Raw genomic sequence first — 18,219 nt, 5'->3', positions numbered from 1 at the left:
GTTGATGAAGAATTATTTATAATAACTGGTTTCCATATATATATTTATAGCGTGAGAGAGGATGGAGGACTTTCAAGAGACCAGGAGTGGATGCCTTTTTGGAACATCTTGCGAAGTTCTATGAAGTTGTTGTGTATTCTGATCAATTAAGTATGGTAAGTTTTATTCTTTAACTATTCAGCGTGTGTGTGTGTGTGTGTGTGCAAAATCTAACTCAAATGAAACTTTGTTACATGTGTAGTACGTTGATCCTGTTATGGAAAGACTGGATGCAAAAGGCTGTGTCCGGCACAGGCTATCAAGAGTTGCAACTAAATATGTGAATGGAAAACACTATCGGGTATGGGGATCTTACCTGCTGCTCCTGTCGTTAATTGTGTAGCTCAACACCCATCACTCTAGAAAGTTCGTAAATATGTTACATATTGTGTATGGGGATCTTACCTGCTGCTTAATTGTGTAGCTCAATACCCATCAATCTGGAAAGTTCGTTAATATGTTACATATTGGTTGAAACAGTTTATGTTATTGATGCTTTAATTCAAATCCCCCTATCTGTCAGATAAGTCTCATGTATCCTGTGTGATGTCTTTTGAAATGTATACTTTTCCTAGTAATTTAGAAGGTGCTAGGCTATATGTTGGCACAACATGGATTGAAATATGCTAAATGCTAGAACTGGTCGCACATACTTTTACTTTTCTTACATCTTGACAAGGTTTGTTATCTGTTGCACAAATTTTTTAGCGATCATGACTCACATGTTTACATTGTTGTAGTTTATTTTTTTTACAGCACCACTGTGTCTCCCCTATAGGTTGGGTTGTAGAGACATGCTATTATGCACTAGTCATGCCTTCTCTTACAAGTTTTCTTTTTTGCAACATATAGAGAGTTGCATAGCTTTATGTGCATATATGCTTTTGCACTATTTTGGGGTTTCTAATGACATTCATGCTGCCACCGATTTTGCGTCGCTGGCGCCAGGAGTGTGCTGCTGGCATCATTGCTGTTGGACTGCTGTGGGCCTCCCCCTTTTGACTAGAATGGACCTCCCCCTTGGTGTATAAACCAGACTCTGACCCTTACCCAACTCATTCTATAGCATAATCCAATCCGGTCCTACCTTATTAACTGTGGCCTATTTCAAAGCGTCTGGATGCGAGTGCGTTAGAGGATCCTAGCCCTTTTAGGCCCTGATGAACTAGGCCCATTACCAGACCTAACTGGGAGGGGCTGTATGTATTGATAGGGCTAAGGCCTCATGTAGGGGTGTCCAATCAAGAATTGGGACAAAATGTCTAACCCGGCTACTTGATAGCCTAGTAGAGTCGTAATTGTATTGACCGGCTTGAGCTATTTGGGCAGTGTAAAAAAATGAGTAGATGGACCGTGGCAGATTTTGGACGGTTTGAGGAAACTGTTTTTGAACACCCCTAGCATCATGTACTGGTTATTTCTCCCCACTTTTTCAGTTACATATTATGTGCCTTGAGAAGTTGTCTAGTCAAAATAAATTCTATGGAGATTAATCATGGAAATTCATTTTAATACAATCACCTTATGGTAGATCATGCTGCTTATATCTGGTGATTAGTTACTGAATAGTGTGCTGACAATTCCCCACCAAGTCATTCTTTTGGTGATGAATAATGCTTGTTCAATCCTATTGAAATGTGGTAAATATTATTCTAAAAACCTGTCAATACTATAAGGTCTTAGTAACATATTTATTGAGGCAATGTGATCTTTCCTGATTTTTAAGGTATCTGATGTTCTGCAGTGCTATGCAATTGTCCCATCTTACATTATGTTGTCATTTATTAGGATTTGTCAAAGCTGAATAGAGACCCTGCACGAGTTATTTATATCAGTGGGCATGCTCTTGACTCATGCCTGCAGCCTGAAAATTGTTTGCCGATCAAACCATGGAAGCTTGAAGCTGAGGACACTCAACTGATTGATCTTATTCCATTGCTTGAATGTAAGCTATATGGAATTGAATGTTTTTCCTTCCAGTTTTTGTGTTCTGCTAGGTGTTGCCACCTTTGGAATCTTGATAAATTAACAAATCCTGCAGTTGTCGCTACAGCAAGAGTTTCTGACATCAGACCTGTCCTTGCATCCTTTGAAGGCCGTGACATTGCTGCTGAATTTCTTGAGCGTTCAAGGTAAGCAATTGTATTTGTATCAGCTACAGGCTTCTAGTTGCTTCCAGATGTAGTGTAGGTAATCTATTCTTGGAATATGAGGTGAATCCAACCTGTGCAATGCTTTCCAAAACTAACAATTAGTGTTACGACTACAAGTTTATGCATCACACTCGATCAGCTTGGCAGAGCTGTTTAGTGACTTGGGTCCGTGCCGCAAAGAAACAAAATATTGGTTGTCACACTAAACTGGGCATCATGCAACAGTTTGTCCAACAAGGAAGTAATTTATCAAGTTAAACCAAAGTACACCAGCTACTCTTGCGGTCATGATTGGTAGTGATTGTTTTTGTTCTTGCCGGGACAAAAAAGGTTGAGAGTTTCCTTGCTCATACTGCCATAACAGAATTTTTGGACAACCTTAATTTGGTTCAAATAACTGGCATTTATACGCATGACAGGTTTATGACCATGTTATATACTGATGATATATTCTCAATGAAGTCTGCTAAAGGTAGTTTTGACCATATTTTCGAAGCAGACCCGTATGTTAGGATGAACTGAACTAAACTTTGGCTTTGACTTGTTTTTAACATTTTCTGGTTGTCCTGGTGAACATGCAGACGCTTAAAATGTTTTAGTTTAATTCTGGTGTACGCTCGCTGCCTTGCTCCTTAGTGAGAGACGTACCATTCGTCCAAAAGTATCGAGCAGTGGACGTAAAGTGAACAACCTACTCGGTACTTAAACAATATATAGATATATGTAGCATGTATGAAGCTGAATCATAATTATAACACTGAAGAACATAGTAACTTCCATAATGCAATTAAGAAGCTGCAGTTTGCAGGATTTTTTATTAAAAAAATTAGCACATGCCACTCACTTAAGTTGTGTTTTCAGCGCATCCTACCGCGCGTCAGTGAGGCAAAAGTGGTAGCATATCCTGAAAATCCCCCTTTCCGATGATCTAAAGTCTAAACACATGCAGCAACTGATTGTGTGCATTAGAATGCACTGTTTGATAATCACTCTCTTAGGCCCTGCTTGCCAACTTTGAAACATATGCGGCCAGATTAAATATAAATGTAAATCAACATGCACAATAATTAACCTTCAACAACTGTCAGTCACTTGGGGACTGTTTGATTTCCAGCCGCCAAAGGTTGCCTGACCTAAGGTTAGGCGCACATAATTTCTTGGGTGAGTGAGTGTTCGGTTGGCTGCCACAGTTGTGGCCTGTGACTTTACTAGTCACGTTACTCATGAGTACAGACTCGGTTTTTTCTTTAATACTGGTATATTTTTTACCACTGTCCTGAGGGGTAAATCATTACTTTTTTTGGCTTAGTTGTGGCAGCGTTAGCTTTTAACCAAATAGGCCCTTCGAAATGATCAGGTTTATTGCCAGCATATCATTTTTTATTTTTGTGCCAATTACAAATCAAACTCATCTGATGTCAAGTAGATATTATTTCATATGTATAGAGGATTGTTATTTATAGGAACTGAATGAGATATGGATCAAAATGAAGAACCAATTATATTGGTCTATACTAGTGATCTAAACAGTCTTATATTAGTTTACAGAGGGAGTACATGTTAATCCACCAATCATATTGGTTTTGTTTCTGAGGGTGAGGGGGTAATATTTACTATTTAGATATCCTCGCTATGTACGATGGGTGTCTGCTTGATGTTTTAGTTTCCAGCTTTTTGTAGTGTATAATCCTGGTAGGCTCCAGCAATCAGTTTAGGTGTGAAGTGCTACTTAGCTTGTTTTTCAGCTACTATTCAGAGCAATCTTGGACAAAGTGGAGGTTTCCTGAAGTATTGAAGTGCTGCTTAGCTTCCTTTTTTCTAGACTTAATCTGACGGGATCAGAAGGAAGTTAGGTTTTTACCTTCGTAGGTTTTGGTACTGCTTTAGGAACTTCCACTTTGTTGTAGAACTGTAATGCTCGGTGAAGAACTTTTAACGTGTCTGAAATATGAATTGCTAACAACCCAGCCACCAAACTATATATGAACTTGATGGCACTTCTCAACTCTTGATATTTGCTTATTCACATGGTTGCCCTGGGATCCTTTGTTTGATTAAGAGGTTCTAAGAACACGATCCATCATTTTGCAGGCGCGTGTATGAGCAAAAAGAACAAAAACAACAACATGGACGCATTTGGCGGCGATGATGAGTGAATCTGCTGGTAGGAAAGCAGATCATTCCACCAACTTCAACACACCTAGAACTTTTTTTTAGAACTGTAAGACTTGTCTTTGTAATTTTGTCAACTTTGATTTCAGGAATCGCCTACTTTTGGTAATTGCGTCATGTTTCAATTACTATAGGTGTCTTGGACTGATGTCTGACCAAGCTATATGAGCATTTTATGATCATGCGAGGCGCATGTCAATTTAAAGTTCACTTTGTTGACATTTGACAATATGATAATTTGTTAAAACAAGCTTCTGGTATTATATTTCATTGATTGCTGTTACCCAGCAAAAAAAAAGTGTGGTTTTACAAGGTCAACTGATGGACACGGATTTTTGGCTCCTGGGTGCTCCATCCTCCTATATGAACATTAAATTCAAAAAAATACTGGAAAAATTGAAATAGAATCTGGGATTTTGGGATATCAAATCTGGGTGCCTAATCTAGTCCTGTGCAGAGTTTCATGAAAAAAAATGATATTCATGGTACTCTCAGTAAAAAAGATTAAAAAAATCCTACATACAAAAACTATTTGGATGTATCATAGGTCGGACTGTATTATCTTTGTCACGGATACATTTCTTGGTAGTTTTTCATGAAACTTCACATGGGAGTAGATTGGGCACCCAGGTTTGAAATCCCAAGATTCCAGTTTTTTTTGAATTTTTCTGGTATTTTTTGAATTTGATGTTCATATAGAGGGTGACGCACCCAGGAGCTCCTGTGCATTTTCCATTAACTGATGTGGTTTAATAATTGTTTGTTATGTTAGTAGTATTCCTGAACCCTATATGGTGGTAGGTTTACCTCTTTATTTGGACGGCTGATACTGGTCTTGGGAAGTGAAAATTCTGAAAAATATTTTGAAACTACAATCTCCAATCCATATGTACCCTCCGTCCCATAATATAAGAGGAAGTATTGTTTTTGTTAGTTTCAATACCACGCCTTTAAAATGTAAGCTCTTCAAATCTCTCCAAATCTTCTCCAACCTAGCTTGGGTTGCCATCTTCCTTAAGTCTATTCTGCCTTGTCCACACCGCCCCTTTCTAGCTCCGCCACCACCCTAGCTCTGACGCCGCCTTCAACCCACAACGCAACTACTTCCGGACAAGGTAGAGAAGCAAGTGGAGCCAAAAAAAAGAGTTAAAATCGTTGGTTTATACCGTTTTCAAAATCATTAATTTGTCATTTTGTGTAGCTCATGTGTCGATGTATTTTGTCATGAAATTTTGCAAACATGCAGTATATATCATACGACATTGTGTATTTTTTTCAGAATATTTCGAAACTTTGAAACATTTGTTTTGATTTTTTCAAAAAAAAAAGAGCTCAATGGAGCTCGAGCACCAAAACGCATTTCTGCTGCCGCGAGGCCCAGGCCCCACACCGCGGACGAGACGTGTCATAGAAACGCCAACGATTTTTCCGCTCGGTTTATCGTGGACGCAAGAGCATCGCGTGGCAAGTCCGGGGCCCTCTCCCTCACCCTCGCGCGTGTTTCCACCGCATAATCGCGACAAGTGGACGTGTCCGCGACGTGCGCGCCCAGTCTGGTGCAGATTACCGGGCAAAGAGCGTTGCAAACCGGCGGTGGGAGCGGCACGGCGGCGATGCAGGCGCGCGCGTTTCCCCCGTGCCTGCCGGGCCCCGGGCGCAACGACCTCTTCCTCGGCAGCGTCGGCAAGAGAGCTCCTGCCGTGCGCGTCCGGGCCGTTGACGGGCCTTCGGCCGCCGCAGTTGCCGACCTCCCGCCCGCGGAGGTCACCTGGCAGATCGTCGTCGGTGCTGTAGGTCGGTGCGGCCCATGCGTCAACGCTTGATTTGTTTCCCGCCTTCCTGTCCTTCCCTCCGGCTAACTCTTGTATTTGATGGTATCTGCCGGCTTTCGGTCCTCTTCCTTCTGCAGCTGGAGTGACGCCCTTCGTCGTTGCAGGGGTCGAGTTCAGCAAAAGAATTGTGAGTTCCGGCTCTGTTTCTTGCCCTTGTATGAGAGCTCCTGCTTGCTGTTCGTTGGCTGCAGGAAATATCTAATCTAAAATTACCGCCCTTTGCCTTCTAAATTCAACGCAACACTGCTAACCAGCCGCTCAGGAAATATTAATAGTTCACTTAGGGTTGTAGCAGTATTCTTCGAACGGTCAGGCCTATGAGTCAGGGCACCGGATCCACAGCTGATATATATATTATCCCCTTTCAAACTTGGTCATTATTGCTACACTTTGCTTTATAATGGATGGCCTTCTCTTTGTTTAGATTGAACAAAAGAAATGTGAGATCTGTGGAGGCTCTGGCCTCGTGATGAAGGAAGATTTGTATGTTCGATGCCAAGGGTGTGGTATGCACTCTATGCTTCAGTTCACTGCAGTTCTCCCGTAGCGTGAGTAGATTTTTGTTTACCCTTTGGTCTGCAGACGTTGTGACGGTGTGCTGTCCTGCTTCTTTGTCAGGTGGTTTTCTTCCATGGCAGTCGTGGAGAAGATTCTTCAAAGGTTGAAAATCATCAATCACATGTCACCTCGATCATCACTAGATAGAACTAAGGACGGGAGACTGTAAGGCCATGTGGTCAGTACAATGTGTTTAATTGCGTTTCAGTCAAGCAAGTTAGACTGGTCGTTCCGAAAGAAAAGAAGCACTTCAGACTGTTGTAGAGTTGATTATGCATATTCTCGACTAGAAATGGGCAAACACCAATAAAAAAGTGCATCACGGTGCGTTGCTGCTATTCGAGATCATGCTCTAGTCCTCATGGTGCGCAGTGACTCACGCTGCAAAGTAATACTCCTACTGCTATTCTGCCGTGCGTGGAGCTTATCTTTCAGATCAGCTGGTCGCACGTCTTCGTCGCACTAACTTCTCGTTTTTTGGACCCGATAACGACTGAATGTTCGGGATTTGAGCATGGTAAATCAAACGTTTTCTATTGCAATTCCATACTCAGTCATGTCAAGTAAACTTGTCATCCTCGCGTCATTAAAATTGTCATCAAACACGTTTGATTTGCTATGGTCAAACCCCGAACGTTTGGGATTTATCATTTCCTTTTTTTTGCGGGATTCATTTTCGAGACATTAGGCTGGCCATAGTGATGGTATCTTAGCCGGTATCAAGCACTCGAGACTAGCAAACACACCGATGTGGCAGACAATTAAAAAAGAGAGAGAGAGAGTTAAAGTAACATAGGTAGATATCATATCATAATAAATGATATTCCCTCCATAAACTAATATAAGAGTGTTTAGATCACTACTTTAGTTATCTAAACGCTCTTATATTAGTTTACGGAGGGAGTATGTTACTATACGTCATGCATGTTAATAAGTAAGATCATCTATGGTACTAATTTATTATACTATGCACTATAAAGATAGTATCATACACTGGTATCATATGTATGCTACTAGTATATAACTCCCCACTATGAGTAGCCTTACTGATTTAAAGCACTAGCACACGTGTATCTATCTACGTAATAAAAGGAGAGATTCTACACCCATGAAGCATACCTATGAAATTATATCTATGTGCTGACATGGCAAGATTTGATTGAAAGTAGAGGGAGGGTGGGGCCTGCTACTCCCATAGGAGTTGTTGGATTTTCCCGAAAAAGGTTGATGTACCACAGGAGCAGAAAGTATTTCCCTCAGTTAAGAACCAAGATTTATCGAAACAGTAGGAGGCATCACACTAACAACGTTTGCAGCACCTACACACAAACAAAAAAATTGCTTGTACTCAACTGTAAGGACCGACAGTATATCGACCAGAGGGGGGGGGGGGGGGGTGAAAGGGAGATTCAAAAATTCTTTCAAATGTTTTGCATCTAGCCCAAACATAGCATCGGAATAAACTTGAACGAGATGAATCTTAGGAAGGTATCCTACTGAGGAACAAAATCTTCGATATAGGAAACAATGATAGCTTGAGTATAGTAGATTATGGGCTTGAGTATCACGATGGTAATGCAACACACAAGCAATTGTAATAGCATGAGTGGAAACTATATGCAAACAGCAAGGTAAATGCAGGCAAAGGTGAATGTACTAGAATACTGCTCGAAAGATAAGAGAGATATGCAACAATTTACACACTAATGATAAATGATCAAATCATGAGCAAATACATGATAATTGCAGAGCACGAAAGATAATTCCTGAATGAAATATTGAGTGAATAGAAAGGACCCATGGTGCTCGATGGCGACAAGTGTATTTGGTAGACCAGTTCGTCCTTCTGCCAAAGGACTATGTCTGGTTGGAGGGACTTGTGATTGAACACAGGAGCAAACCTCTCTCCGTCCTATTATCCTTCAACTGTGAGCTGATCAGACTCCAATTGATTTTACTCGTGATAGATGCTTATCGGCGATCTCCCAACCTTTGACAGACCTTCTTCACAAACCACAATTACTCTTGGTTGCTGAAGATCTTGCTCGGTGAAGACAACAACTCTTCAACACTCGAGCCGACACCTATCCGTCTAGAGAGTGCGCAGCTCTCAAGAGTAATAGGTACAAGAACTCTGACTCAGAACTACTGTGATGCTCAACCACTGCCTAAGTTTTGGTTCTTGGTTTTCTCTCGGCGGATGTTAAACTCAAATCACTCGGGGAGGGGGATGCTCAATCAATCTTCTCAGAAATCTTAAGCGGAGCAGCCAGCGGACAACGTTGGAGCAGGATGGCTATTTATAGCCGCGACCTTCCCTGATAGGAAATGACCAGAATGGACATGTATGACAACCAATGGCTGAACGACACAAGTCCAACGGTAAGATTTTGAGCACAATGGTAACATTTGTTGCCGAGCGAGAACTGCTAACTCCTCAGTCCGAAAGATATCTCCTGCAGCACAGAAGAACTTCGTCTTCTGCTGACACGTAATCATTCGGCGCATAAAGATATTTCTCTCATACTTGCATAGGTTTGGGCTAAGCATCACAGTGGATCTAAGCTTCGAGAATCTATACCCCTCTTAATATTACGGAGGTCCTATGACTCAATAAAGAGAGGAAGAAGAACGAAATGAATGCCACATCTTTGCTTCGTCTTCTGCTTTCTCAGTTGCAGACAATTTTCTTCGGACGACATCGAACCAATTGCTTCACAACAACAATAGATTTTAAGGGGTCAACTTCTCCACATCAATCTTCTCGCCTGAATGGCCTTGAGAGATACGATTGAATCTTCTCTGCATCTCAAATGCCCTTCGGTGAAGTTCCTCGAACTTGACACCAAAGATGGCATTTCTCTTCGGTTCTGCATGAACTATTTCTCTCTGTGTGCACTAGCAAACAAATCAGCCCACACCCGTTTCTGTCAACAATCTTCAAAACACAAGAGGGCAAGATTTGCACCAACACCAACAAAGGCAATGGAGTCGTCACTCCCCTTTGTTCTTGCTAGCCACAAGGTTAAAAGCAGATAGTGATAGGCAAAGTAACAAAAAGTAAAAAAGAAAAAGTAAAGAGCAATGGTAGAAGCTTTGGAGTTGATGTAAGGTAGACCCGGGGGGGGGCATAGGTTCACTAGTGGCATCTCTCTCGAAAGGACAGCGACGGTGTGGTAGACAAACTACTATTGGTCAATTGATAGAATTGGGCATAGTTATAGTTGTGATCATTCATGGCATAATCTCACATATGCATTAAGTCTGTGGCAAATATGAAGGAAATATGCCCTAGAGGCAATAATAAAGTTGTTATTTTATATTTTATTATATCATGATAAATGTTTATTGTTCATGCTAGAATTGTATTAACTGGAAACTTGATACATGTGTGGATACATAGACAAAACACAGTGTCCCTAGTAAGCCTCTACTAGACTAGCTCGTTAATCAAAGATGGTTAAGTTTTCTAACCATAGACATGAGTTGTCATTTGACGAACAGGGTCACATCATTAGGAGAATGATGTGATGGACAAGACCCATCCGTTAGCTTAGCATAATGATCGTTAAGTTTATTGATATTGCTTTCTACATGTCATATACATATTCCTTTGACTATGAGATTATGCAACTCCCGAATACCGGAGGAATACCTTGTGTGCTATCAAACGTCACAACATAACTGGGTGATTATAAAGATGCTCTACAATTATCTCCAAAGGTGTTTGTTGGGTTGGCATAGATCAAGCTTAGGATTTATCCCTCTGAGTATCGGAGAGGTATCTCTGGGCCCTCTCGGTAATGCACATCATAATAAGCCTTGCAAGCAATGTGACTAATGAGTTAGTTGCAGGATGATGCATTACGAAATGAGTAAAGAGACTTGCCAGTAATGAGATTGAACTAGGTATGAAGATACCGACGATCGAATCTCGGGCAAGTAACATACCGATGACAAAGGGAATAACGTATGTTGTCATTACGGTACGACCGATAAAGATCTTCGTAGAATATGTGGGAACCAATACGAGCATCTAGGCTCCGCTGTTGGTTATTGGCCAGAGAGGTGTCTTGGTCATGTCTACATAGTTCTCGAAGCCGTAGGGTCTGCACGCTTAATGTTCGATGACAATTTTGTATTATATGAGTTATGTGATTTGGTGACCGAATGTTGTTCGGAGTCCCGGATGAGATCACGGACATGACGAGGAGTCTCGAAATGGTCGAGAGGTAAGGATTCGTATATAGGACGATGATATTCGGACACCGGAAGTGCTTCGGGGCATACCGGGTACATATTAGAGTACGGGAGGGGGGGGGGTTACCGAAACCCCCCGGGGGAATAATGGGCCTTATGGGCCATAGGAGGGAAGCACACCAGCCCACAAGGGGTGGTGCACCCCCCTAAGGAAGGAGGCCGAATAGGATAAGGAGGTGGGGGTTCGGCCCCCCTTTCCTTCCTCCCCCTCTCTTCCCTTTTCCCCCTTCCGGTAAAAGGAAAGGAGGGAAGCCGAATTGGACTAGGGGCCCAAGTAGGATTCCTCCTACTTGGGCGCCCCCTTGGCTGCCTCTCCTCCCCTTGAAAGGATCGAGAAGAGGTGTCTAAGGGGGGGGGGGTGATTAGACCCTCAACAAAGAAAAGTAGCAGTTTTTAAGTTCTTCAAGTTAAGGTGGAGTTTTAGCACAAGTTTAAACATTCACAATACATTTCAAACAAGCATGGCAAGAGTATATGAGCAGCGGAAAGTAAAGCATGCAAGTTGCAAGAAAGTAAAGGGATGGGATTGGAGTGTGCAAACACAATTGGGGACACGGAGATTTTTGGCGTGGTTCCGATAGGTGGTGCTATCGTACATCCAGGTTGATGGAGACTTCAACCCACGAAGGGTAACGGTTGCGCGAGTCCACAGAGGGCTCCACCCACGAAGGGTCCACAAAGAAGCAACCTTGTCTATCCCACCACGGCCATCGCCCATGAAGGACTTGCCTCACTAGGGTAGATCTTCACGAAGTAGGCGATCTCCTTTCCCTTACAAACTCCTTGGTCCAACTCCACAATCTTGACGGAGGCTCCCAAGTGACACCTAACCAATCTAGGAGACACCACTCTCCAAAAGGTAATAGATGGTGTGTTGATGATGAACTCCTTGATCTTGTGCTTCAAATGATAGTCTCCCCAACACTCAACTATCTCTCACAGATTTGCATATGGTGGAAAGATGATTTGAGTGGAAAGCAACTTGGGGAAGGCTAGAGATCAAGATTCTTGTGGTTGGATTGGAATGTCTTGGTCTCAACACATGAGTAGGTGGTTCTCTCTCTCAGAAAATGAATGCTGGAAGTGTAGGAACGTTCTGATGGCTTTCTCCATGAATGGAGGAAGGGTGGAGGGGTATATATAGCCTCCACACAAAATCTAGCTAGTACACACAATTTACCAAACTTGGCAGGACCAAATAGTGAAACTCGGTCAGACCGATATGGTTCAAAATGTGAACGTTAGAGTTTTCGGTGAGACCGACATGATCAACTCGGTGGGACCGATGTGCTAGGGTTAGGGTAAAACCTCAACTTGGTTTGACCCATTACACAAACTCGGTGAGACCGATTTTGGTAATGAGCAAACAGACAGTTGGTCAAGCAAACTCGGTGGGACCGAAATGATTGCAATAGGCAATAGAGTGTTTGCAAGCCCATCTCGGTGAGACCGATATCCAATCGGTGAGACCAAACTGATTAGGGTTTCTGGCAGTGGCTATGTCAAGTGAACTCGGTGGCGCCGGATAGATCAAATTGGTGGGGCCGGGTTTGACTTTAGGTTTGGGACATATGTGGAAATGAGAAAGTGGTTGAGGGCTTTGGAGCATATCACTAAGCATTTTGAGCAAGCAAGCCATTAAGCAACACCTCATCCCCTTTTAATAGTATTGGCTTTTCCTATGGACTCAATGTGATCTTGGATCACTCAAATGAAAATTTAGAGTCTTGAGCTTTTGCCAATGTTTGTCCTTAGCATCTTGAAGGGGTTCCACATCCTCTTGTCCCTGCCACGCCTTTGTTGAACTCTCTGAAATATACTAGATAAAAGTATTAGTCCAATAAGAGATATGTTGACATTAATTACCAAAATCACCCAGGGAGCACTTGTGTTTTCAATCTCCCCCTTTTTGGTAATTGATGACAACATACATCAAAGCTTCAGATAAAGATATGAAGAATAATAAGTAAAGCTTTGCAAGGACATGTAACATGCATAGACCCCCCTACATGTATGCAATCATGTAAATATGAAGTGTAAGAGCATGTGAATGCATAAGCATGTCAGAGCAAGCAATGATTTACATGTATCTTGGCTAGATGCATCAGCGCAAATGATGTGAATATAGGAAGTGTACCTCCATGTTCATGATTCCTTCTCGCAAACAATATGTACAGTAGCAAGAAATCATCATGCACATGAGTGTGATGCATATACTTACCTTGTGGTCTTGAGCTGGCTTTGGAGGAGGTAAACTTGAGGAAACAGGGTTAGATAACACAAGAACACCTACTAAACAATGCAAGAGCAGGAAACCACAAGAGTACCAAGATTGGGATGACATGTAGAGAGTGAGTACTAAGTACTCTATTTGGATATAGACATGTCCCCAAAGAGTAAAGATATGCAATGAATTCGAAGGTTTCCTTTCCTTAAATGTCTTTCTTCCCCTGAATCTTATATTGGGTAATTGGAGAAGATAGGGAAAAGAAAATCAGAGCAAAAACAATCATAATCAAACATAACACATACTAACACGTCTTTCCCCTCTTGAAGACATGTGACTTCTCTCCTCTATGGATAATAAGCATGTAGAGAAGCTTAAGGTGTGCATTCTCTCTTATGTGATAAGCTTTGATGTGCTCTCTCTCCCCCTTTGACATCAATTTCCAAGAAGGGATCTTCTGGAGCATGAGTCAAGTAGCTTTGGTCCTTGAGTCACAGTACAAAGCAACATGTGATATAAGATGCTGGTAGAGGAAAAGAATCATCGAGTGGAGCTGGAACAAATATGCAGGATGCAAATGGCAAAGTGTTTTCTCAACATTGAAATCGTTAACACCGAGTCTTCTTCTTTGGTGGCACCGAGTTGTTTCGGTTTAGCCGAAAGAAGCAAACCGGTGAGACCGAATTCAACTCAGAGAGAAGACAATTGTCATCTCAGCTCACTTAGGCAAATAAGATCTCACAAAGATTTGCAAGGAATTAACTGAAAGATTTACAAAGAATTGGATGCAAGGAATGCAAAACAAAATAGAAAGGAAAAGAAATCTAGATGAAGTATTTTTGATAAGGGAAACAAGCATGCAAGGGACAAATGCAAGAACACAGAAAAACACTGGAGAACTTCATCTAGATTTGGTCGGCGGCAAAGTCACCTATGTTAGAGTATATTGACTGAGGAGTCAAGTGAGAACACTTGATCGTAGGTCATACTCATCATTTAAGCTCAAAATGGGGTTGCCATTTTTCGTTTAAGCATTTTGATGTATTCACATCTTGTTGAGCTGCTTTGACCCATGTCTTGGGGTAAAGCTTCTCTAAGATGGAATAACATACCTTGGGTGGTGGTGTTGATCTTGATCATGTAGTTGAACTTGTGTGGGTTGCTCAAGGTTGATGTAGCTCATCAATGGTTGGGAGCACCACTTGTATTTTGAGTTCATCTACCTACATGGGTTAGTCTTGCAAGGAAGAGCACTTGTTGAAGGAAATATGCCCTAGAGGCAATAATAAGTTGTTATTTATATTTCCTTATATCATGATAAATGTTTATTATTCATGCTAGAATTGTATTAACCAGAAACTTAGTACATGTGTGAATAAATAGACAAAACAGAGTGTCCCAGTATGCCTCTGCTTGACTAGCTCATTAATCAAAGATGATTATGTTTCCTGACCATAGACATGTGTTGTCATTTGATGAATGGGATCACATCATTAGAGAATGATGTGATGGACAAGACCCATCCGTTAGCTTAGCACGATGATCGTTTAGTTTGTTGCTATTGCTTTCTTCATAACTTATACATGTTCCTATGACTATGAGATTATGCAACTCCTGAATACCGGAGGAACACTTAGTGTGCTATCAAACGTCACAACGTAACCGAGTGATTATAAAGATACTCTACAAGTGTCTCCGATGGTGTTTGTTGAGTTGGCATAGATCGAGATTAGGATTTGTCACTCCGATTGTCGGAGAGGTATCTCTGGGCCCTCTCGGTAATGCACATCACTATAAGCCTTGCAAGCAATGTGACTAATGAGTTAGTTGCGGGATGATGCATTACGGAACGAGTATAGAGACCTGCCGGTAACGAGATTGAACTAGGTATTGAGATACCGACGATCGAATCTCGGGAAAGTAACATACCGATGACAAAGGGAACAACATATGTTGTTATGCGGTTTGACCGATAAAGATCTTTGTAGAATATGTAGGAGCCAATATGAGCATCCATGTTCCGCTATTGGTTATTGGCCGGAGATGTGTCTCGGTCATGTCTACATAGTTCTCGAACCCGTAGGGTCCGCACGCTTAACGTTCGATGACGATTGGTATTATGAGTTATGTGATTTGATGTACCGAAGGTTGTTCGGAGTCCCGGATGAGATCACCACTACAAAAAAAATACACTTCCGTGATGATACGTGTTTGTCACAGTAGGTCACGTTTTCTGTCATGCATGTACATCCATGACAATTTTATGACAGAATCAAGATAGTCATACCTGTGTTGTCGTAGAAGTGTTCCATGACATTACCAAAATTATCATCACGGAAGTGTCCACTTCCATGACGATAAATCGCGCGTCACAGAAGTGCTTTCGTCAAGGGTGACCGACACGTGGCATCCACCGTAACGGAACGCTGTTAAGCTATCGGGTCCGGTTTTGGATCCGATAACCCGTTAACAGCCCCGACCAATGGGGATTTTCCACGTGTAAAATCATCATTGGCTGGAGGGAACACGTGTCGGCTCGCTGTTCGGACAGATGTCATCCACTCATTGGACCCAAAGCGCCTATGATACGTCGACACGTGGCACGGCTCAACAGAGGCCCATTCCTGTGAAAAGGCCGGCCCGTTTGACTTGGTCAAAAGGTGGCGGCCCGGCCCACGGCAAGCCTGTTAACGGCCTGTTCGCGTATAGCCCATTTACAGCCCGCTAACCCAGGGCCCGTTTACAACCTATCTGAATTAGGCCCAATAGCGTCATCTGGGCCGTCCAATATAATTCCAGCCCATTTTAACTTCCGACCCATGTATGGCCCATGACGTCTTTCGGCCCATATGAGGCCCTTAGTAACCCTCGGCCCATTAATGGCCCTTGGTAAAACTGGCCCGTAATGAACAGTGTATCACTTTATACCCATTAACGGCCCATTATTCCGTTGGGCCATTTCCAGCCCATGTTATCTTTTGGCCTTCTCAGGGCCCATTTATTCTTGGGCTCATTTCCAGCATTCGTTTACTTTCGGCCCGTTACTGTCATTTTCTACTTGTGGGCCAAATTCAGCCCGTGGTTACAGTCGGCCCGTTAATACGTTGGGCCGTTTTCATAGCGTCATCAAATACGGCCGATTAATGATGGCCCATTATGGTCGGCCCATGAACGGGCGATTTCAACTCTAGCCCATTTACGACTATAATGTGGTATGTTATTGGCCCATGTTTGGCCAACCGATCATACGGCCCGTAGAAGGCCCTTTGATGATACGACCCGTAGAAGGCCCATTGTGTCAACGACCCGTATAAGGCCCATGGTTTCTACGCCCCGTAGAAGGCCCATTGTTTCTATGGCCCTTAGAAGGCCCATTGTTTCTACGGCCCGTAGGAGGCCCATGTTAACTACAGTAAATATGTAGCCCATGGTTAATGTGGCCTAGTTTTAAAAAATAGGTTATTGCGGCCACTAGCAGACCGCGGAAAAAGAACTGCACTGACTACAAGAAAACAAATAAACAAGACAATAAGGAAATAAATAGGCAAGCAACTTATGCTAGGCTATCACGGCTATTACACATATTACATCCACTGGGCATCAAAGTTCGCCACCAGTGCAAATATAGGGAACAAAGCAGCATATAAACGCCGCAGCAAAACAAGTCGAGAACTGAAACCATTTCAGAAGAGCTCAAGAAACAATATCCTGGGTACCCATAATGCTGGCAAGATGCTTAGCAAGCTTATTAACTTTCTCTTGTTTGGCGCTTAAATCCTCCAGCACTTGCTGTTGCACTAGAAAGTATGCATCTGAATTTTGCAGGGACTTCCTCAGTCCTTCGACTTCCCGTCGCATAACATATGATCGATGTCTTTCAACTTGAAGTTGAGACTCAAGAAGCCGAACTGATTCAGGCAGCGAGTTCGAAGAGCTGGTGCCAGCAGTAGTAGCCAGTAACTCGAACACTACATCAAGACAGGACTTTGGGGTTGTCTCAGTGTCTTCAATATAGTTTTTATCAGCTTTCTTGGAGACCAACAGGGATGTCTCACTATCTTGAACCTTATCTGCATTACTTCCTGTACCATTGCATAACGGGGTACTCTTCTCCAATATTTTATCCGCATTCTAAAAGAGAAACAAACAAATACATCACAGGTTTACAATGTAGTATATGAAACTCATTTTGGTAAACCAGTTCGGTAGTAAGGTGGACATGATAACAGCATGAAACAAACATATATCTATGTAGTATGGTCACTGTATGGTCTATATCATTCTAGTTTATGTTGCCAAATCAAGATAGATACCGTTCGAATCATATCTATTTAAGACAAAGCAGCTTAGACAGAATATAAGTGTGGGAAACTACACAGCAATAACAACACTTGTAAGGTGCATGGCATGAGAACATAACTGTTTATTCAATTGAAACTGAAATCAACATAGAGCAAGTTACAACAGCAAACACGTTAAAGAAACAGGTTTAAAACATACCTGTTGCACCGTTGGAGTTTCAATTGCATCCTTCAAATTTGAAATTAGTTGGTATGAGTAAATACAGTGATGCAAGAGCAAAGTAGTATGAACCATAGCTACGGAACCTGACCTGAGAACAATTCTTCTTCTGCTTTAAGCGTTGACTTGGGGTTCGGAGTGGTGGTCCTCGTGCTTTGGGCACTGCAGTTGCCTTACTAACTGCTCGTGTTTGGGTGCTCTGTGGTGGAGACGTGTGTCAACGGGAACTGGGTTACTATCTGCTGGGGTTGGGGTTAGAAGGGGTGTAGCTGGTTCTCTGTCCAACTGGGTAGGGTACAATCTGCGTGAGTCTGGGTTATGTGTGGTGGGGCTGGTTCTTGGGCAAGTACAACCGTGGTTCTATCTCCATCGACAGGTAGCACGATCTTTTCTGAAGACCGTGTTTTTACTCCCACAGATACTGCCATCACCCCCTCCAATTGAAATGGCTGATAAA

General features: G+C 42.4%; 2 protein-coding genes across 3 annotated transcripts in view; both read left to right on the top strand.

Moving 5' to 3' along the window:
- The window catches only part of LOC123079251 (mitochondrial import inner membrane translocase subunit TIM50), a 7,077-nt gene extending 2,443 nt beyond the window's left edge, over positions 1-4,634 (top strand). The window contains exons 6-11 of one of the 2 annotated variants that reach the window (XR_006437910.1): positions 51-155; positions 242-340; positions 1,828-1,984; positions 2,081-2,171; positions 4,284-4,413; positions 4,499-4,634. Coding sequence is in view for 1 of the 2 variants with exons in the window: in XM_044501986.1 (XP_044357921.1) it covers positions 51-155; positions 242-340; positions 1,828-1,984; positions 2,081-2,171; positions 4,284-4,341 (510 nt within the window). In the remaining variant the exon portion in view is untranslated. Of the gene's footprint in view, positions 1-50; positions 156-241; positions 341-1,827; positions 1,985-2,080; positions 2,172-4,283; positions 4,414-4,453 lie in introns of both variants that reach the window. The other variant, XM_044501986.1, reaches the window with a different exon arrangement.
- Positions 4,635-5,824: 1,190 nt separating this feature from the next.
- LOC123074782 (uncharacterized) lies at positions 5,825-7,102 on the top strand. Its single transcript, XM_044497534.1, has 4 exons — positions 5,825-6,158; positions 6,274-6,323; positions 6,621-6,702; positions 6,815-7,102. The coding sequence occupies exons 1-4, from the start codon at positions 5,978-5,980 to the stop codon at positions 6,859-6,861; spliced, it is 360 nt and encodes a 119-aa protein (XP_044353469.1). The 5' UTR covers positions 5,825-5,977; the 3' UTR covers positions 6,862-7,102.
- The last annotated feature ends 11,117 nt before the right edge of the window (positions 7,103-18,219 follow it).

Source organism: Triticum aestivum, chromosome 3D (assembly GCF_018294505.1).
Source record: "Triticum aestivum cultivar Chinese Spring chromosome 3D, IWGSC CS RefSeq v2.1, whole genome shotgun sequence".
NCBI classification, from domain to species: Eukaryota; Viridiplantae; Streptophyta; class Magnoliopsida; order Poales; family Poaceae; genus Triticum; species Triticum aestivum.
This window is presented reverse-complemented; position numbering and strand designations above follow the sequence as displayed.

Excerpts from the sequence above, each read along its gene's own strand:
- LOC123074782 (XM_044497534.1), top strand. The coding sequence starts at position 5,978 with ATGCAGGCGCGCGCGTTTCCCCCGTGCCTGCCGGGCCCCGGGCGCAAC. Across the intron at positions 6,159-6,273 it reads GATCGTCGTCGGTGCTGTAG|CTGGAGTGACGCCCTTCGTC; the intron begins GTCGGTGCGGCC and ends TTCCTTCTGCAG. Across the intron at positions 6,324-6,620 it reads TCGAGTTCAGCAAAAGAATT|ATTGAACAAAAGAAATGTGA; the intron begins GTGAGTTCCGGC and ends CTCTTTGTTTAG.